Source organism: Sorex araneus, chromosome 6, assembly GCF_027595985.1.
Source record: "Sorex araneus isolate mSorAra2 chromosome 6, mSorAra2.pri, whole genome shotgun sequence".
Lineage (NCBI taxonomy): Eukaryota > Metazoa > Chordata > Mammalia > Eulipotyphla > Soricidae > Sorex > Sorex araneus.
Genome location: NC_073307.1, coordinates 78,322,622 through 78,345,320, shown reverse-complemented (window position 1 = coordinate 78,345,320; position 22,699 = coordinate 78,322,622). Strand labels below are relative to the sequence as shown.

The following is a 22,699-nucleotide window of genomic DNA, read 5'->3' as shown; positions in this document are numbered from 1 at the left end:
AGTAAGGGAGAGTAGAGAGAAGGAAGCTTATGATAAATAACATAAAGGAGAATGAGGAGTTAGAAAAGATTCTCAACTGTGGAGAGATAGATAAAAGAGAGGAAGAGAATTGTTATGAGATTGGGAGGAGAGGGAATAATGGAAGAGGGAGAAGAGAGTTATCTGAATATTAGTTGGGAAATGTAAAATGTTTATGTCTCCTAAATTCTGTATTGAGATATCACAATTCTAAAAGATCTATAAAAGTATTTCTGAGGGTAGTGGCCTTGTTCTCTGCCTTTCTCTTCCTTGTGCTGAGGGGGCTTGGTTCTCGTCAACCTCCAGCCCACCGTCTCCTGACCGAACATCATGCCTTCTATTAAGTTGCAGAGTTCCGATGGAGAGATTTTTGAAGTTGATGTGGAAATTGCCAAACAGTCTGTAACTATCAAAACCATGTTGGAAGAGTTGGGAATGGATGATGAAGGAGTTGATGACCCAGTTCCTCTTCCAAATGTTAATGTAGCAATATTAAAAAAGGTTATTCAGTGGTGCACCCACCACAAGGATGACCCCCCTCCTCCTGAGGATGATGAGAACAAAGAAAAGCGAACAGATGATATCCCTGTTTGGGACCAAGAATTCCTGAAAGTGGACCAAGGAACACTTTTTGAACTTATCCTGCCTGCAAACTACTTAGACATCAAAGGTTTGCTTGATGTTACATGCAAGACTGTTGCCAATATGATTAAGGGCAAGACACCTGGGGAGATTCGGAAGACCTTAAACATCAAAAATGACTTTATGGAAGAAGAGGAAGCCCAGGTACGCAAAGAGAACCAGTGGTGTGAAGAGAAGTGAAATGCTCTGCCTGACACTGTAACACTGTAAGGATTGTTCCAAATACTAGTTGCACTGTTCTGTTTATAATTGTTAATATTAGACAAACTGTAGACAAACGCAGCAGCAAATCAATTGTATTAGCAGAATATTGTCCTCTGCATGTGCAGTTTGAGTACAGATTCCAGAACTAAAGTTTGAATTTCTTCTCTTATGATCAAAAGGGTTTTTTTCTTTTTTTGCCCTGAATAAAACTGAACTGTGGGTTCTCTCTAGAAAGTGGCATTTTGGGCTTTCCCTGTTTTGTAAAGCGATTTCTGCCTAGTTTATTGTCCAGTTGACTTTAGTGACCTATTAAAAGTTGGCGTTGTAAATAAAAACAACTTGCAGAAATTTTTCTGAAAAAAAAAGTAGTTCTGAGTAAGAAAACACAACCAATCATGTATTTTCTCCTAGGGACTTTTCTCATTAAAAAAAAAATCCAAAGACAATTTTTTTATCCACAAATCAATAGCATTAGATAACTGAAAAAAATAGGAAGTTGTCTTTTCCTATGTAATTTTAAGTGGGAAAAAGGTCAATCTTTCCCGCATTGTCAGTATACCTACCTTTACATCTTTACATCTGACAGTCACTTCTAATAATAGCCTGAGTTACATGCTTTACAAATTTTTGAAATATTAATTTAGTTACTAGAGTTTAATTAAAAAAGAACTTTTTTTCTCTTTGAAGACCTTTTGGATCCTATAGTCTAATGAAATCTTTTGTGTTTTTCTGTCCTTCAAACCATGATAAACTAAAAAAAATTCTCTTGTTACATTTTAGAACTAAATTTCTTTTGTGATTTGGTCATGCAAGCTTCTTGCTCCTACAATAAGGCTTTCTCTAGAGAAACAAAAAATAAAAATAACTTTTAAAGTGTTACATGGAAGACATTGAAAATGAGGTTTTTAGAAAGAGAAAGGATCTGGGAGACATGAAATGCAGTTCCTAGCAGTCCATTTGCATCATAAAATGTAATTCATCAGCCATTACATCTGCTTGGTTCTCTGACTGATGGACACTGATTGCAATAACTGGGGACTTTGCTATTCATGATGTGTAATGAGCAAATTTCTGAGACGGCACTGCTAGTCTTGGGTCAGGCAGTGATCGGGAATTCCCCAAAACTCAGACACCTCAACAACAACACCGTATTGCAAAGAAAAAAAAAACCTCGTTTTTATTCCCAGGTTTATCTGAAATTAAGAAATTGTGATAGTTCTTTAGTCCTCAGGAGAAAGACCTCCAACCTTTAAGTTCTTAAAAATTAAGGTAAAGTCTGATTGCTTGAATGAAATAAAATCCTCAGAACACTAAGTAAAGATACCTGTTTTTTTCTCAGCACTTTGTCAGAATCTACTACTTTTTTCGTCTTTCCTCACCAAATAGTTATACATATAGACTGTTTAAAGATATGCATAACAAATCATCATTGTTGGACTGAAGTTTTAGGAGAACTGAATTGTACAGGATCGTGTAGCTGCATGGATTTCATTTATGACCATTCATTGATTCTGAGGTTTGCTCGGAATTTTAATTTTAGCAATTTTTCCATAGCTGCAAACTAAAATTAAACTATACTTTTAATCATATTATGAAATGTTAACTTTATAATATAGGGCTGATGATTAAGAGGAAACAATTTTCTAATAAATGCATATAGATTTAATACTAAATCACAATATTTTATCCTGGTTCCAGTGAACTGCCAGAAAAAAAGGAGAAAACTTTTTTTAAAAATTTATTTCTTTTAGTAGAAAAATTGTCCAAATACATTTGCTAAAACAAATATCTGATGTGCATAAAGTGAAATGACTCTAAATGACTCTAATATTAAAGACATATTTACTTGAGTTTCACAGGGATTGTGTAAACCTTTCAAGGTTTTATGAACTGCCTTTATAGTAAGCCATACCAATACATGCACAGACACAAATACATACACACGTAAGTACACGCACAGTATGTATTTATTTGAATTAAAAGGTGAAGGGTAAAGGTAATTAATGAATGAGTCATTTAAAATAGTAATTTAACTGACTTTGCATGCTTACTAACAAAATGATAAAATGCATGATTTTGAAAAAATAAGACATTCATGCCTCTTGACTATATTTCCCCTCCAGAGTTTTTCTTTTGAGGGTTTACTTTTTTTACTTTTGTGGGTTTACATGCTTTTCTTTTTTGTTTTACCAGTTCAGTATCTGGTTCTTAAAATGAAAGTCATTTCCTCTTCTGGATATTTAAAACTTACCTATTTAAGACATTCATTGATAGGACCCCCCCAAAGGACTATTTCTGTGTAGACAACTGCTCCAAATGCTCCTGGTTTGTTTTTTTTCATTATGCAAAGGAAAACATCAAAGAGGTCAGTGTGTCCTGTCCTTTGGGACATTTACTGATCTCAGTAAGACTTGTGAGAGGATGAACCTTCAAATAAGAGATATCCTTGAAGGCACATACTCTGTCATGACCAGACGCTTTTGGACATGTGAATAAATCCTGCATTATTGCATGGATGATTGATGTTTTTATTCTGAAAGCACTGGGGCCTGGTGAAATACCTGAGGCCCAGTGATACTGGGACAATGATACTCTGGCACCACTGATTTCTTTGTCAGTTGGATTCATGTTGCAATATGTGCCTTGTCAAAATGGAACCTCCAGCAACATCTTGTGCAATTTTAGAAAAATCAGCGAGTCCCTATTCCCTTTAGGCAACAAATCTCAACAAGTTAAAACAGAAAATACTCCAGTGGTGAACTATATTCTTCTGTTGATACTACACATTTTCAACAAACAGAGTGCTAGATGTCCTACTGAGAGCTTATTTTATTAGTATTATCAGTATTAATTTTGGGCAGAAACCAAATTTTGTCTATGTGAATCCAGATTTTTAGGGATTGAAGAGAAAACCTAAGTCAACCTGATTTAAGCAAATTAGAAGATTTGGTAGATAAAATGGAAATGCAGAGAGGCATTAGGCGTTAGGCAGGGCTGTGACCAGTGCTCCAGTTGAGTTTGTACAATAACATCGCTGCCCTGTTCTGTGCCAGTCTTAGTCCCAGACAAACTCTCACAGTGAGATCACAGAGATGATGACAGGAAGCCTTGGCTTAGAAAATGTGCCACTTTGGCAAAATTCATGAAAGAGAAATGTACCTTCTCTATATTTTCAGCAAGAATTCCATAATTTGGGGCTGGAGTGATAGCACAGCGGGTAGGGCGTTTGCCTTGCACGCGGCCGACCTGGGTTCAAATCCCGGCATCCCATATGGTCCCCTGAGCACCGCCAGGGGTGATTCCTGAGTGCATAAGCCAGGAGTGACCCCTGTGCATTGCTGGGTGTGACTCAAAAAGCAAAAAAAAAAAAAAAAAAAGAATTCCATAATTTATCTCTTCAATCTAGGCCTCATCATTGCTAGGTGGAACTTGAAAATGGGGAGTCCCAAGGTATAAAGTGGAGTATACGTGTGAAGTATGGCCACTTTTAATCTCATGGAGAATATTTGTCCAAATGCAGACCTTACAGGAAAGAAAATAGAAGCTTATCATTCCAGTAAACTTTTTACTATATTCAGTTTACTCTTTTGCAGTCTTTAAAACCTGGGGATATATATTAATTCATAAATTTGTCAAGAATAAAACTTGTGTAGGTCGTGTTTTCTTACTGGCTAATGTAATTAAATTGACATACTTCTTTGACTTTTTCAGAAATTAAATATTTCGGAATATTTAATAATACAACTCACTACTTAGCCAGGAAAAAAATTCATTGCTTTACAGTGACTAAGTTGTCACAGCAGTTCTTGGGGAAGGAGGAGGAAATGAGGGACAGTCCTGGTGTGTCCTACTCTGAAGTATGGTTCTGACACATTTGTCTTTGGGCCAGCACTAGTGAGTTTCTATTGCTCAGAAGCAGTATTTTAGGAGACAACCAAGCCATACTTGAAGTTTCATAGACAATATATGATTCAGGTATTGAACTCAGGGATTCACACGTGCTAGGCATATATTATACCACTTGAGTCATATCTATTGACCTTTTTAATTTTATAAAATTAGGAAGAGCAAAAGAATCATAATTAAAAAATAAATCAATGAAGAAAATAAAAAATTAATGGCAATAATTATAAGACAATGTTAGAACTAATATGTTAAAGAAATATTTTGAGGAATTGCTAAAATGATGATCACTTGTCTTCCCGTTGATCTTTGATTTGCTTGAGCGGGCACCAGTAACGTCTCCATTTGTCCCTGTAGCGTGCTAATGTAGCCCAATGACATCTGCTCACTCCGGGTACAGGAAGTGCTTCAAACCATTCATTCAGGGTTTTTTTTTTTTAATTTTTATTGTATTAAATCACCATGTGGAAGATTACAATGCTTTCAGGCTTAGGTCTCAGTTATACAATGCTGAAACAACCATCCCTTCACCAGTGCCCATATACCACCACCAAAAAAAAAAAAAAAAAAACCACACACAGTACACCTCCCATCCCGCACCCCCACCCCCCGCCTTGTAACTGATAAGTTTCATTTTACTTTCTGTTTACTTTGGTTACATTCAATATTTCAACACAAACCTCACTATTGTTTTTAGGAGTACCCCACTAGAGTCAGACCTACTGTGAAGACAAATGAGGTCGTGCGGCCGCCATAGTCTGAGAGCGGCCGCGCGGTATTGAATTTCTGTACTTTAACAACTAAGTCCAGGGAGATTTCTTCCAGATATTGGATCATTGCAGGCTTCAAAACTCAATCTGTGGTCGTCTTAATATGGTGGACACCGCGCCCTTCATCCCCGGAGAGAAAGAGGCAAGAGAGAGAAATACCTTTCCCCTTCTGGGCGGGCACAGGGCCGAGGCTTAGTTCTCAGGCTGGAGACATTCTGCGAGGAGTTGCCCATGCCGAAAGAGGTTTTGCTGGGTCTGGATTCACGCTCGAGCAGCTGCAGAGAGGCCGTAAAATTCTTGAGTCTTTAAACGTGTTTTGGGGTCACTCCTATTAATAGTGGGTGTCCATGTGGTGCCAGGGGTTGAACAGAGGACTCCTCATGCAAATTGCAGGCTGCAGCCCTTAGATTCATCTCCCAGGTCAAAACTTCTTAGTCTTTTATTGAGGAAACCATGATTGGCAAAGATATTCATGCCTGAGCTTCAGGCATTATGATGGTCCAACACCACCTCACCAGTATCTGCTTCCCTCCACCAATGTCCCTGTTTGCCTTCCACCAACCAGCCTGCCTTTGTAGCAGTCGCATTTTTTTTCCAATTTTAGGCATTTTTTTAAATAATACTGTTACTAATGGGGTATCATGCTTAACACTTTATCACTGTCCAGCACCACCTCTGCTGATCAGCCATCATTTAGCAAATTGTCATCTGGAAAAATAATGAAATTTTTCCCCTGCTACACCCACAGGTGCTCAGGGGCTACTCCTGGCTCTTCACTCAGGAATCGCTCCTGGTGGGCTGGGAGGAGACGATATGGGATACCAGGGATCAACCCGGCTATATTCCAGCTTCATTCAGGGTTTTGATGAAGAAGTCTGACCATCTCGTTGGTGGGCGGCCACACCGTCTTTTGACATCCCATGGAATCCAGTCAGTAACAGCTCTAGTCCAGTGGTCGTCTCTGAATCACATTACATGTCTGGCCCATCTGATTTTTGATGTCTTGGCAAATGAGACAGCATCCCTGATTCTTGACCATCAATGGAGATTGGAACTCCGAATTCCTTCTCTCACTTGAGTGAGATGTGATACTCTTAGCATAGCTCTTTCGATTCCTCTTTGGGATACCTTAATAGTGTTCTCATCCTGTTTGCATAAGACCCAGATCTCTGAGGCATAAGTTAGTGCAGAAAAAATGGTGGAATTGAAAAGATGTGCCCAGAGCCAGAGATCCTTTGTCCTATTAACCAGTTCTTTGACACTCTTGAAGGCTTTCCATGCTGCTCTCTTCCTCCTGAGCAGTTCTGGCTCCAACTCGTTCCTCATTTTGAGTTTTCAACCCAGGTACACATAGCTGCTGCATTCGGTGATGTTCCTTCCATTGAGACCTAATGGTACATCAGAGACTAGTTCATTTTTTCATGAGCATCGCCTTGTTGAGGTTGAGCTGCTGTCCAACCTTTCTACACTCACAGTCAAAGTCAGCCAGCATTTGTGCCACTTGGTTAATGTTTGGTGTTATGAGAACAATATCATCAGCAAAGTGGAGGTGGTGTTGTTGACGACTGTCTATCTTCACTCTCGTTCCTTCCCATTCCAGTTGTTGCATGATTTTCTCGAGTGTGGTACTGAAGAGTTTCAGTGAAATGGTATCGCCTTGCCAAACACCTCTCTTTACATCAATGATCACTTCCTTGTAGAATGGTGAGATCCTGGTGGTGAATCCTCAGTACAGCTCATGGAGGATCTTGATGTATTGAGTTTGAATGCCCTGTTTGGCTTCGATGACCACTTCAGTCTCAACAACCTTCTTTAAGTCGATGAACGCTAGACAGAGCAGCATCTTGAGCTCTCATTAAACATCAATGAGTTTGTTCACTGTGTGGATATGGTTGATTGTGCTGAATCCTTTTTGGAACCCAGCTTGCTAGCATGGTTGGCCTTCATCTAGTGTTCTGCCTATTCTATTCAGGATGACACGAGTGAACAACTTGTAGATGACAGAAAGGCAGGCAGATTCGGTGATAGTTGCCGATGCCCTGGATGTCTCCCTTCTGGACTTACAACAGAATGGTCCAGCTGGTTTTCCACTGGGATGGAAACTTTCATTCAGACAGGTAGTGTGTGAAGAGTCAAGCCAGTGTATTGATGAGTACTGGTGGCAGATTCTTCAGATTTTCATGTCTGACCTTGTCCGCACTGGGTGCTGTACATGTCTTTACCAACAAAATGGTGTATCAGATTTCGGAAGGGAGGAGGTTTGGAATGACATATCTATTCTGCAGAATTTGGTAAGTGGGCAGGCTGACATGGCTGTCAAAGAGATCTGAATAAAAGTCGTGAATAATCCTCTCCATTGCCTTTCTGGAAGATGTGATAGATCCATCAGGACGTCGGAGGACAGTCATCTTGGTCCTGTAGTTGGCGAAGGACAGGCTAGCATTGCAAATACTTTTCCCAGCTTCTGCCGCATCAGCCAACACTGCTGCTCTTCTCTCTTTGAGGTCTTCCTTTACCTCTTCTCTGAACAGCTTTGTGAGCTCGGACGTTAGCTTCTGGTTGCCTGAGGCTCGTGCCAAACCATTTTGACGAATGAGCTCAAGAATTTCCAAAGACAGGCATCTGTTTGTGACTTTCTCACTCTCGGCATTCTTTGCAGCCATGTAGGTAATGAATCAGTTGATCGTATTCCTTGTCGATGCTGTCAAGGACTGCATCTTCCCACGTTGCCGCAATAGCACCAAAGAGCTCCCAGTTGGTGGTCATTCTGGGAGTTCCCTTCTTAAACTTAAACTTTGCAGACCTTCATCCCCCCTCTGTGAAGTAGAATTTTGGACGAAGGAGATGGTGGTCCAATCACATTTGGAATTTTGGGACAACAGCGACATCGGTCAGTCAAAACCTTCGATTAAATATGATGTGGTCAATTTCATTGTGGAACTGTCCACCAGGAGACTCCCATGTCCAGTGTTTAGATTCTGCCTTCTGGAACCTGAGTTACCATGGATGGTCTTGGTCGACATGATGAATTTAGACAGTCTCTCACTCTGATCGTTCCATTCTAGGCCACCCCCCTGCACCATGTGGACACGCCTCTCCACTCCTCTGTAACACAAGAACTGTCCATCAGGTACTCTCTGATGATCTTGACCCCGCCCACCCCATCTACCCAGCTCTGTGCCCCAAGAGATTACTGGGGGCGTGGCCTGTATTTCAGGGGGTACGGCCACAAAGGGGCGTGGCCACTCGCTGGAGCTGTTGTAATTTTCCTTTCATTATACAGTCTATAACCTATTTCTTCGAAAATCACCCTGGCCATCTCAATCATTCTTTGCAAAATAGTCCTTTAGCTGACTTGAACTTCACAAAAGCTGTCAGTGAACAATAGAATCTGCACAAATTCCTCGTCCAAACAGCATAGTCTTAAGTCATCACTAGAGGCCCCACACAAACCAAGAGGAGTGCCTGAGAGTAAGGAAGTATTCTAGAATTGGAACAAGGCTACCATCATCAACTTAGCACAAACAGAATCCCCCTCACAGAAAGAGGGAACAGGGAGAGACAACTAGAAGGTTCCAACTCTAGACTTCCATAACAATATGAAGAAACAGCGAAAATCCCCTCCACGAAGAGAAGATGAAGAAAAGATTCCAGAAATCTCCACAGGGTCTACCCATATACAGGACCTCTCAGAAAAAGAATTCAGAGAGGAAAACTTGAAGAGGGTCGATGTACACAAAGCAACCATGGAACAGACATACAATAAATTAAGGGAAGAGATGATGCTTTAGAATGGTCAACCAAGAAAATGCAGGAAGAAATGAGATCAGAAATTTCAAAGCTACAAACAGATGTCCCAAAGCTACGAACAGAATTCACACAAATAAAGGAAATGGTAGATGTATTAAAAATCACAGTAGGTGCCCTCAACAGTAGAATGACTACAGCCAAAGACAGAATCAGCGACATTGAAGATGAGCTGAAGAAAGCTTACAGACAACAATAGATAATGGCGAAATACCTCAAAATGGCTATACAGTGAATCAGAGTCCTCGGGGATGACTCCAAGAGAAGCAACATAATAATCATTGGAGTACTAGAAGCACAGGGCAGTAACCCCAATGAGAAAAACACAGTCAAAGACATCATTACTAAGAAATTCCCAGAGCTGGAGCAGGCAGGCATCCAGATCCAAGGAGTCTGAAGAATACCAGCAAAAAGAGACCTGAATAAAAAGACTCCAAGGCATATCATTGTCAGAATGAAGGATGCTGTGGATAGACTCACAATTCTGCAAGCAGCAAGGTCAAAGAAGGAAATCACATACAAAAGATCACCCCTCAGATTTACAGCAGACCTATCAGAAGAAGCCCTCCAAGCCCGAAGACAATGGTGGAACATAGTGAAAAAAACTCAGTGAAATAAACGCCTCACCAAGAACACTTTACCCAGATAAACTGTCACTCAAACTCAAAGGAACCATACACTATTTCTCGATAAACAACAGTTCAGGAACTTCATAGACTCAAAACCAAACTTAAAAGAAGGACGAAAGGGGCTATTTTAAGCCAAAGAAGAACCCCACAAGAACAACCAACCCCACAGAAAGATGACACAACCCCATGACAATAATCTCTCTCACTGTCAATGGCCTAAATGCACCAACTAAGAGACACAGAGTGGCAAAATGGATCGGAAAATAAACCCAACTTTCTGCTGTCTGCAAGAAACACACTTGAACAGTCAGAGCAAACATAGACTCAAAGTCAAAGGGTGGAAAACAATCCTGCAAGCAAAAAAATCCCTCAAAAAAGCTGAGGTGGCAATACTAGTATCTGACAACATAGATTTCAGGTTGAAAAAGATTAGAAGGAACAGAAAAGGTCACTTCCTATTTATGAAGGGATTTGTAAAACAGGAAGAAATCACACTCCTAAACGTATATGCACCTAATGAGGAACAAGTTAAATACTTAAAACAACTCCTAACAGACTTTAAGGAGGACATCACTAACAGCACAATAGTAGTCGGAGACTTCAACACTGCCTTATCATCTCTGGATAGATCGACAAGAACAAAACTCAGCAAGGAAACACAGACTCTGAAGGAAGAAATCGAAGACAGAGACCTAATAAACCTATACAGGGCTTTACACCCCAAAAAGAAAGAATACACATTCTTTTCTAGTGCACACGGAACATTTTCCAAAATAGACCATGTACTGGGCCACAAAACATACCTCAATAAAATCAGAAAAATAGAAATTGTATCAACTATCTTCTCAGACCACAATGCGCTAAAGATAGAAGCTAATCACAGAAAGACACAAAGAATCAAAACAAACTCCTGGAAATTAAACAGCACAGTGTTGAACAGCGAGTGGTTCAGAAAGGAAATCATGGAAGAAATCAAGAGATACCTCGAAACAAATGAGAATGAAGACACAAGCTAGCATAATCCTATAGGACGCAGCTAAGGCTATGTTAAGGGGAAAATTTATAGCTCCGAAAGCATTCCTTAGGAAGGAAGAAAGGGCCTACATAGATAGCTTGACTTCACAGCTCAAGGCCTTAGAAAAGGACCAGAAAAAGAAACCCAAACCAAACCAAAGGAAAGAAATAATAAAAATTACAGCAGAAATTAATGATATGGAAACCCAGAAAATAATCCAAAAGGTCAATGAAACCAAGAGCTGGTTCTTTGAGAAAATAAACAAGATTGATAAACCACTAGCAAGACTCACAAAGAAAGAGAGAGAGAAAATCCTAATAAACCAATCAGGAATGAAAAGGGGGACATCACAACAGAAACCATCGAAATTCAAAAGATAGTCAGAGACTACTTCGAAAGTTTGTATGCCACAAAACATAAGAACCTAAAAGAAATGGATGAATTCCTTAATTCCTACAATATCCCAAGACTGAACAAAGAAGACTTGGAATACCTGAATAAACCCATTAATATCAAGGAAATTGAAACTGTAATCAAAAATCTCCCCAAAAACAAAAGCCCATGCCCAGATGGTTTCACCGGCAAATTCTTCCAAACATTTAAAGAAGACCTGTTGCCAGTTCTCCTGAAGCTTTTCAAGGAAATTGAGAAAACAGAAACGCTCCCAAACAGTTTTTATGAAGCACACATCTCCCTAATACCAAAACCAAACAAAGACACCACTAAGAAAGAAAATTATAGACCAATATCCCTGATGAACACCGATGTAAAAATCCTCAACAAAATATTAGCAAATAGAATCAAACAACTCATCAAAAAGATCATACACCATGACCAAGGGGAATTCATCCCAGGGATGCAAGGATGGTTTACCATTCGGAAATCAATCGACATAACCCATCATATCAACAATAGTAAAGATAAAAAACCATATGATAATATCAAAAGATTCAGAGAAAGCATTTGACAAGATCCAATATCTGTTCATGATGAAAACCCTCACCAAAATGGGTTTTGGAGGAACCTTCCTCAAGATAGTCGAAGCCATCTACCACAAGCCTATGACAAGCATTATCCTCAATGGGGAAAAACTAAAGGACTTCCCTCTAAGATCAGGAATGAGACAAGGATGCCCACTCTCACCACTGCTCTTCAATATAGTACTGGATGTACTTATGATAGCTGTTAAGCAAGAAAAAGAGATTAAGGACATCCAGATAGGAAAGGAAGAAATCAAACTCTCACTATTCACAGATGATATGATACTATATATAGAGAAGCCTAAAGCCTCTACTAATAAACTTTTGGAAACAATATACTTATACAGTAAATGTGCAGGCTATAAAATCAATACCAAAAAATCCATGGCCGTCCGATATGCAAACAATGAGACAGAGGAAAGGAACATGAAAACTGCAATCCCATTCACAATCATGCCCCAGAAAATCAAGTATCTAGGAATCAGCCTAACCAAGGAAGTTAAAGACCTCTACAAAGAAAAATTATAAAATACTACTCCATGAAATAAAAGAGGACATGAGGAAATGGAAACATATCCCCTGCTCATGGATAGGGAGAATCAACATTGTCAAAATGGCAATACTCCCCAAAGCATTATACAGATTCAACGCAATGCCTATAAGGATACCCATGACATTCTTCAAAGAAATGGATCAAGCAATCCTAAAAATCATATGGAACAATAAACGCCCATGGATAGCTAAAACAATTCTTGGGTAAAGTCGACGGGAGCCATCACCCTGCCAAACCTCAAACTTTACTACAAAGTGGTAAAAATTAAAACAGCATGGTACTGGAACAAAGGCAGAGCAGCAGACCAATGGAACAGGGTGGAATTTCCCTACACACAACCCCAAATGTATGATCATCTAATATTTGATAAGGGAGCAAGAATTGTGAAGTAGAGCAAGAAAAGCCTCTTTAACAAATGGTGCTGGCACAACTAGACAACCACATGCAAAAGAATGGACTTAGACCTCGACTTGACACCATGTACAAAAGTCAGATCACAATGGATTAAAGACCTCAACATAAGACCACAAACCACAAGGTACATTGAGGATAAGGTCTGCAAAATCCTCCATGATATTGAAGATAAAGGTATCTTCAAAAATGACATGCAACTGGCCAACCAAGTGGAAACAGAGATAAACAAATGGAACTACATTAAACTAAAAAGCTTCTGCACCGCAAAATATACAGTGTCCAGAATACAAAGACAATCTACAGAATGGGAAAGGATATTCACCCTGTAACCATCAGGTTAGGGGTTGATATCAAGGGTATATAAGGCACTGGTTGAACTCTACAAGAAGGAAACATCCAACCCCATCAGAAAATGGGGCGAGGAAATGAACAGAAACTTTCCCAAGGAAGTGATACAAATGGCAAAAGGCACATGAAAAAGTGCTCTACATCACTAATCATCAGGGATATGCAGATCAATACAACCTTGAGATACCACCTCACACCACAGAGACTGGTACACATCCAAAAGAACAAAAGCAACCACTGTTGGAGAGGATGTGGGGAGAAAGGGACCCTTCTACACTGCTGGTGGGAATGCCGACCGGTTCAGCCCTTTTGGAAAACAATATTGACGCTTCTCAAAAAATTAGAAATTGAGATCCCATTTGATCCAGCAATACCACTGGTGGAATATATCCCGGAGAGGCAAAAAAGTATAGTCGAAATGATATCTGCACTTATATGTTCGTCTCAGTACTGTTTACAATAGCCACAATCTGGAAAAAACCTGAGTGCCCTAGAACAGATGACTGGTTAAAGAAACTTTAGTACATCTATACAATGGAATACTATGTAGCTGTTAGGAAAAATGAAGTCATGATCTTTGCATATAAGTGGATCAACATGGAAAGTATCATGCTAAGTGAAATGAGTCAGAAAGAGAGAGACAGACATAGAAAGATTGCACTCATCTGTGGAATATAAAATAACAGACTAGGAGAGTAACACCCAAGAATAGTAGAAATAATCACCAGATGGTTGACTCCATGGCTTGGAAGCTGCAATGTCACATTCTGGGGAAAAGGCAGCTCAGATAGAGAAGGGAACACCAAGTAAAATGTGGTTGGAGGCCACGAGAGGGATGGGTGATGTTTGCTGAAATTAGACTCGAGACTTAACAGGATGGCCACTCAACACCCCTATTGCAAACCACAACACTCAATTTAAGAGAGAGAACAAAAGGAATACCCTGCCACAGAGGCAGGGTGGGGTGGAGGTAGATGGGATTGGGAGGTGGGAGGAATGCTGGGTTTATTTTTGGTGAAGAATGGGCATTGTTGAAGGGATAGGTTCTCGAACATTGTATGAGGGAAACACGAGCACGAAAATGTATAAATCTGTAACTGTACCCTTAAGGTGATTTACTAATTAAAATATGAATAAATTTAAATTTAAAAAATAAAGAAAGAAAAAATATAAAGATAATATATTGAGCTCCCATTTGATCCAGCAATACCACTGCTGTAAAATAGTTCTTATTTTACATTACATCATTCCTACAAAGGCTCAGTAGATATTCTAATTTTTATTTCTATTTGACAAATAGGTTTTTAAAGAATTCTTAAGGAAAAAATTCCTGATATTTACTCAAATACTTACTATTCTTGTTCTTTCACTGAGTTACAAGTTTTTTCTTTCTTTTTTTTAACTTCTGTTTTACTTAGGTTGCTGGGGTTTTTGTTTGCTTAAATTGTCAATCTTGTCTGAGCTTTGGCACATCATTTCTGAATAATTCCATTTCTGATTTAATCAGTTTATTAATGGTTTTATATACCTAATGACTTTTATCTTGTTCTGAAATACCAGTTATAGTTTTGATTTGTTTTAAGGCATGTTTTTAGCCTGTCTTTATTGTATATGGGGATACTATTTAGATTTTATTACCTTTCATCTTGCAAACAAAGGTGTATGTGGTAGTTTCTGCTTCCAGACCCACAGTTTAGGAAATATTACTAGACTAGCTCTTCAATAATGTGAAATATTGAATTTTAAGGGAAACTGAATGCTTTATCTGAGCCTAAGAGCATTAGAGCTCAGAGCATTACAAGTGTTTGAAATCTAGGACCCCATAGGGCATACCGAGTCCGGCAAGAAGTCACCTCTGAGCACGGAAGTAAGCCTTAAGACCACGAGATATAGCTCCCAAGCCATAATAATAATAATAATAATAATAATAATAATAATAATAATAAAGATCAATACAAGTACTCTGTAAATACATAGTGAGACTCTTATTTCATTTCTGCCCCATGCATAGTACTGTTATTTTTTTCTAACAGTTATTTTACCAGATAATCAGTTTATTTTTTGATTTTTGATTTTTCAACAACCTGTCACTTGGCCATTTTATTTTTGGAAATTTGTCACACAACACCAATATACAGATTCAAGAAATTCAATAAAATTGAACCACAATAAACATGAAGTAATGGTATTTAGTGCATTATCTTAGTCAAACTGTTTAAAATCAGAATAGGAAAATAAAGTGGCAGGGTAATAAAGAAGGTGCAGAAAATTACATATGCCAGGGGCAAGGATAAAAATACTATATACCTCTTACTAGAAGCAATGAAGACAAGATCATGAAACTATAGCTTATATACCACATTAAAATAATAATTAGGATACTATGCTGAGTAAAGCCAATTAGAATGAAATGAATAGTAACAAAATGATCTCTCCCTTACATGGAACTTAAAGATACACAGTAAGTTAGCAATAAAGGTCAAAAAGGCAACATAATAGAAGAAGTGATCCACACAATTGAGTTGGGAAACTAGGGGTCGGGGTCTTTAGGAGATAGAGGGATAGATAGATAGAGAGATTGGTAATAGACATCGTGTTGGAATTTTATGCATGATAAATTATTAGTAGCTTTGCAGACTAAAGAAGATTAATCTAAAAATGAAAAGGAAACAGAAAAAAATAATTATCACCTAAAAATTATACATGCAAAAATACTCTTTAAAAATTTAGACATTTTTAGATAAATTAAACAGAAAATTATTGTAAGTAGAATTGTTTTATAAGGGTGTTGAACTATCTTTCAGGCTAAGGAAAACGTTATATTGAAAACTAAATCTATATATGGAAGTATAAATAAAATAATTATATACATATAAATGAAAATTTTTAAAACTGCACAGAGAGCAGGAATACTAAATGAATACTATTATAAATATGTCACGGTGTGAAAATTGAAAGTTAGACATTAAAACAATCTAATGTGGATTCAAAAAAAGAAAACTACAGGCCAATATCCTTGATGAACACAGATGCAAAGATTCTCAACAAAATATTAGCAAATAGAATTCAACAACTGATAAAAAAGATCATACACCACGACCAAGTGGGATTCATCCTGGGGATGCAAGGATGGTTTAACATCCAGAAATCAATTAACATAATCCATCATATCAACAAAAGAAAAGATAACAATCATATAATCATATCAATAGATGCAGAGAAAGCATTTGACAAGATCCAGCACCCGTTTATGATGAAAGCGCTCGCCAAAATGGGTATAGAAGGGACCTTCCTCAATATAGTTATAGCCGTGTATCACAAGCCTACAGCAAGTATCGTCCTCAATGGGGAAAAACTAAGAGTCTTCCTCTGAGAACAGGGACGAGACAAGGATGCCCACTCTCTCCACTTCTGTTCAATATAGTACTGGAAGTAATTGTAATAGCGATTAGGCAAGAAAAAGAAATTAAGGGCATTCAGATAGTAAAGGAAGAAATCAAGCTCCCACTATTCGCAGATAATATGATACTATACCTAGAGAACCCTAAAACCTCTACCAAGAAACTCCTAGAAACAATAGACTCATATAGTAAAGTTGCAGGCTATAGAATCAATACCCAAAAGTCCATGGCTTTCCTATATGTAAATAATGAGAGAGAAGAAAATGACATGAGAAAAGCAATTTTGTTCACAATTGGGCCTCAAAAAATCAAGTACCTTGGAATCATCTTAACAAAGGAGGTAAAGGACTTATATAATGAAAACTACAAAACGCTACATCAGGAAATAAAAAAAGACACGAAAAATGGAAAGACATCCCCTGCTCATGGATTGGAAGAATTAACATTGTCAAAATAGCAATTCTCCCCAAAGTATTGTACAAATTCAATGCGATCCCTATAAGGATACCCTTCACATTCTTCAAAGAAATGGAGCAAGCGCTCCTGAAATTCATATGGAACAATAAGTCCCCACGGATAGCTAAAGCAATTCTTGGGAAAAAGGAAATGGGAGAAATCAACCTCCCCAACTTCCAACTCTACTACAAAGCGGTAGTCATTAAAACAGCATGTTACTGGAACAAAGGCAGACCTGCAGACCAATGGAAGAGGGTTGAATACTCTGACACACACACCCAAATAAATGATCATCTAATCTTTGATAAGGGAGCAAGAAATGTGAAGTGGAGTAAGGAAAGCATGTTTAACAAATTGTGCTGGCAAATCTGGACAACTACATGCAAAAAAATGGGCATAGACCTCCACCTATCACCATGTAAAAATGTCAGATCAAAATGGATTAAAGACCTCAACATCAGACCAGAATCCCTAAGGTACATTGAAGACAATGTCGGTAAAACCCTCCACGACATTGAAGCCAAAGGTATCTTCAAAGCTGACATGACACTGCCCAAGCAAGTGAAAACAGAGATAAATAAATGGGACTATCTCAAACTAAGAAGCTTCTGCACCTCAAAAGAAACAGTGACCAAAATACAAAGACAATCTACAGAATGGGAAAGGATATTTACGCAGTACCCATCCAATAAAGGATTGATAACAAGGATATACAATTCACTGGTTGAACTTCACAAGAAGAAAACTGCCAACCTGATCAAAAAATGGGGTGATGAAATGAACAGAAACTTTCCCAAAATGTTTCTTTCTCAGTTTCTGTTCCCAGAAATCCGAATGGCTGAGAGGCACATGAGAAAATGTTCAACATCACTAATCATCAGGGAGATGCAGATCAAAACAACCATGAGATATCATCTCACACCACAGAGACTGGTCCACATCCCAAAACACAAAAGCAACCAGTGTTGGTATGGATGTGGGGAGAAAGGGACTCTTCTTCACTGCTGGTGGGAATGCCGACTGGTTCAGCCCTTTTGGAAAACAATATGGACGATTCTCAAAATATTAGAAATTGTGCTTCCATTTGACCCAGCAATGCCACTCTTGGGAATATATCCCAGAGAGGCAAAAAGGTATAGTAGAGATGGCATCTGCATCTCCATGTTCATTGCTGCTCTGTTCACAATAGCCAGAATCTGGAAAAAAACAGAGTGCCCCAAAACAGATGACTGGTTAAAGAAATTCTGGTACATATACACAATGGAATACTATGTAGCTGTCAGAATACATGAAGTCATGAAATTTGCATATCAGTGGATCAACATGGAAAGTATCATGTTGAGTCAAATTAGTCAGAAAGAAAGAGACAGACATAGAAAGATTGCACTCATATGTGGAATATAATATGACTGAGAAGTACAATTTGGCAGTGATGCAATTTCTGGCAGATATTTCTCTGGATTTAGTTACTAAAATACTAAAATACAGAAATCCAAACTCGTGCGGCTGCTAGTGCGGCCTCTTGACCTCATATCTCTTCATTCTCGGCAATGGAAAACAAATTATCAAATGCTTTCTTTTCAGATTGACATAGGGGGGAGAAACTCCAAATCAATAATAGTGAGTTTTTTGTTGAAATATTGAATGCCATCAAAGAAAAGTGAAAGTAAAGTGAAATTTACCAGTTAAACATGTGGGGTGGGAGGCTGGGGAAGTGGGGGGAAGGAGGAAGGTATACTGTGATTCTTGGTGGTGGAATATGTGCACTGGTGAAGGGATGGATGTTCGAGCATTGTATAACTGAGACTTAAACCTGAAAGCTTTGTAACTTTCCACATGGTGATTCAATAAAAGAATAAATTAAAAATATTTAAAAAACCAATCTAATGTGGATTGAGCAAGTAAAAGAACAAAGGGAGTGGGCTAGTGGAACAGTTTAAAGAGTTAGATTATGTGGATGGCAGACACAAGGCTCTGAATTTTCTTCTCAGAACCACAGTATCAATGAGCACCTCAGAGTGCAAACCTGGTGTCCATTCAGCACTGATGGGTGTGACCTTGCTGATCCCCAGGACTGTTAGATCAAGAAATACTTATTTGCTGAGTCTGAGGTCCTAGTTGCCATACCTGCAATTTTCTGTCAAACTTTACTGGGTCTGGCAGTCAGCCTTCTCAAGCACAACTTCGAGGTTTTACACACACACACACACACACACACACACACACACACACACACACACACAGGAGCAAAAGAAAGAATTAAGGAATACTGAAGAAAAGTGTAAATAAGTGAAATATTTTAGATTTCATGTAATAATGCATATTATTTGCATAACAATGCACATAGATTTAATGTAATAATGCATATAGTTAATACAACAGAAGTAAATGAAATATAATATATACATAAGAAGACAGTAGAAGAAACAAAGTTTAGCACTAAATTGTATCCAGCATACCCAAGTAATGAAACTGAGGGAGGGAGAAAACCCAGCTAGTCTTTCTTTCCAGTGCTTAATTTTATGTAGTCACATTTTTTCTCTTTGCTTCTGTTTACTTGACATTAAGTAATTAAAGATGCCTCTAGATTCAAAATCATGAAGGGTTCTACTCATGTTTTTCTCAAAATAATTTATGAATTCAAGTTTGATTGATATTGAAATCATTAATTTATTTATTTGAATTTTGTGAAAGATGTGATACAAGGACCTGAATTCATTTTTTTAACATGTGGCTGACCAGTTTTCCCAAAATTATTTTTTGAAGATATTGCTCCACTCACATGTCTAGCAACTTTGCCAAAGATTGGCTGACCATGTACCTAAAGTTACATGGTCTGGACTCTCAATTGTAATACATTGGTCTGAAGGTCTCTAGTTAGTTCTGTAACACTTTTTCTTGATTCTACAACTTTATAGCATGCATAACCTGAAGTTGGAGAAATAAAACTCTGCCATCATTTTTTTCTATATTTATTTTAGTTTGGGGGGACTTATATTACTCCATTTAAGTGTTGATGACACTTGATGTCTCAAATGTCTCAAATAATGGTGTTGAGAAAGCTGATTAATCACATGTAAAAATGAAACTGGATCATATATTTCACACTTTACGTAAAATTCACTCAAATATTAGAAAATATTAGAAGAAAACTCCAAGACTTAGCCTCAAAGGTTTTCTCTATGATTCCATTGGCAAAGGCAACAAAATAAAACTAAACAAATGAAACTAAATTATGGAGCTTCTACACTGTGAACAAAACACAGGCTAAAACTAAGACAATTGAATGAAAGAGAATACTCACACATCTCATCAGGAAAAGATTTAGTATCAATGATGACTAAAGCACTCACAAAGGTCAACAACAGAAAATCCAAAAATCCTATTTAAAAAGGGGAGAAAAGGCTAGATATATAGTAGAGGTGGTAGGACATTTGACTTGGATGCAGCCAACTAGAGCTCAATTTCCAGCAACATATATCATCCTGAATCCTACCATGACTAATCATTGAGAATAGATCCAGGAGTAAGCCCTAAGCACAGCCAGGAGTGACCCCCAAACAAATTTTACTTAAATGTTGAGGCCAGAGTGATAATGCAGCTGGGAGGATGCTTGTCTTGCACATGGCCTACTTGAGTTCAATGCCTGCCACCCCATATAGTCCTCTGAGGCCTGACAGGAGTGGTCCCTGATCACAAACCCAGGAGTAAGTCCTGAGTATTGCTTCTGGCCTCCTCTTCCCCACAAAAAAAAAGAAACAAAAAGTAGAAAATGGGTAGGGAAATGAAAAGACACTTCTCTCAGAAGTTAGATGAGTAAAGTGCTCATCATCATTTATTTTCAGGGAAATAAAAATCTAGACAACAATGAGGTATCATTTCACATCAGTGAGAATGGCATATATTAACAAGCCCAAAAGCAGTTTCTGTTTACATGACTGTGATGGAAAGGAACTTTTATTCACTGCTGGTGGGAGCATAGTCTGGTTCCATATAGAAATTTCTCAGAAATGCAAGAATACTGTTGCCATAGTACTCAGAAAATATCAGAACACTCCAAGATGACCTAAATGGTGTTTTAATGATATAAAACCATTGGTAAAGGCAACAAACAAAAATAACCACCTCTTGGCATCTATCTTGAAAAAGTTATTCAGACAAAAGGGTATATACACACCATATTTTGGTGTTCAACAACAGACAGTGGACAATGAAGGTATGGTATACACAATGGAAAGATTTACTGCAGCTGCAAGGAATGATGTAATTATGTAATTCTCTGTAACTTGGATAGAACTGGAGGATTCTATGTTAAGTAAGTCAGAAGATGAAAGACAAATACAGGATGATCTCAGGATGATTTCTATATATTTCAAACACATAGAATAACAGGACAAGGAATGAGAGGGGATATTTACCTCAAGTTATAGAAGTGATAAGGACAAGGTAGAAAAAGTCAAAGGGGGGAAGTAAGAAGAGGTAAGACAGGACATAATAGAGATGGGGTCAAGGGCTCCTAACACAATAGTGGTGTAGAGGTATATATGCATATGCATATGTCTGAAGCACACCGACAACACTGCAAGTAGAAGATCCAAAGCACAACACATAATCAAAAGTGTGCCTATGGAGGAGGCAGAGTGGAAGGCTAAGAGGGAACCTGGGGACATTGGAATAGAAGTCATTCTGGTGATGAGACTGGTATTGGAACATCGTATGCCTGAAACTCTGTTATGATAACTTTGTAAATTACAGTGCATTATTTTTTAATTCTATTAAAGTGAAAATACTAATTTAAAAATTAATAAAAAATTCAAAGCAGAGAATGCAAATAGAAAAAAATAGAAAGATAAGACTTAAATCCAAACACACCAGTAATTGCATTTAGTGCAAATTTACCAATGCCCAAATGAAAAGGTGGATATTGACAGATTAGATTAAAAAGGGAAAACAATGCAATTTGAAACTATGTGGATAGTATTACAGGGCATCATATAGCTTGAAGTCAGTCCAAGAAGAGTCAGCTGTAGTATTCTCTCTCTTCTAAATTACATATAAAGATACATAATAAGGGACTGATTTTTCCTAGAATAAAGAAAAAAGATACATAGTAAGGGAGCAGCAAATGGTCAAATACAACAGAACCGAGGAATTGGTCTGCAGAACTGAGATTGTCTACAGTTTGGGAAGATGGTGCATGGGAAGGGTCCTTTGGACACAGGAAGAGGGAAGCAGGAACTATATTAAAACAATGTATACAAAAAGATTTGGTATTAAAACAATGTATATAAAATCTATCATTATCAGCATTATAAAACTGGGTACCTCAATAAAAACAGTGAAAGAAAAAAAAGTAGAATGTCTCCAAGAGGAAAATGGTGATTAAAAAAACATGAACAAGAGGAGAGGTCATGCTACAAAACTAGAAAACTAGTAACTAGTAAAGAATATTAATGTTTGGCAGATAAAAGAAGTAAATCACATAATCATAAAACATTAATTCTCCACATAAGCCTACTAATTGGATATGCATACGCATTTAAGAACAGAGAAACAAAA

At 38.0% G+C, this 22,699-nt stretch overlaps 1 protein-coding gene and 1 pseudogene across 1 annotated transcript; one reads left to right on the top strand and one right to left on the bottom strand.

Moving 5' to 3' along the window:
- Positions 1 to 259: 259 nt before the first annotated feature.
- On the top strand, positions 260 to 994 carry LOC101541419 (S-phase kinase-associated protein 1-like). The gene has a single exon (XM_055142465.1). It carries the CDS (start codon positions 349 to 351, stop codon positions 838 to 840), a length of 492 nt encoding a protein of 163 aa, XP_054998440.1. The 5' UTR covers positions 260 to 348; the 3' UTR covers positions 841 to 994.
- Positions 995 to 5,054: 4,060 nt separating this feature from the next.
- Positions 5,055 to 22,699, bottom strand: part of LOC129405888 (uncharacterized) — a 41,630-nt pseudogene continuing 23,985 nt past the window's right edge.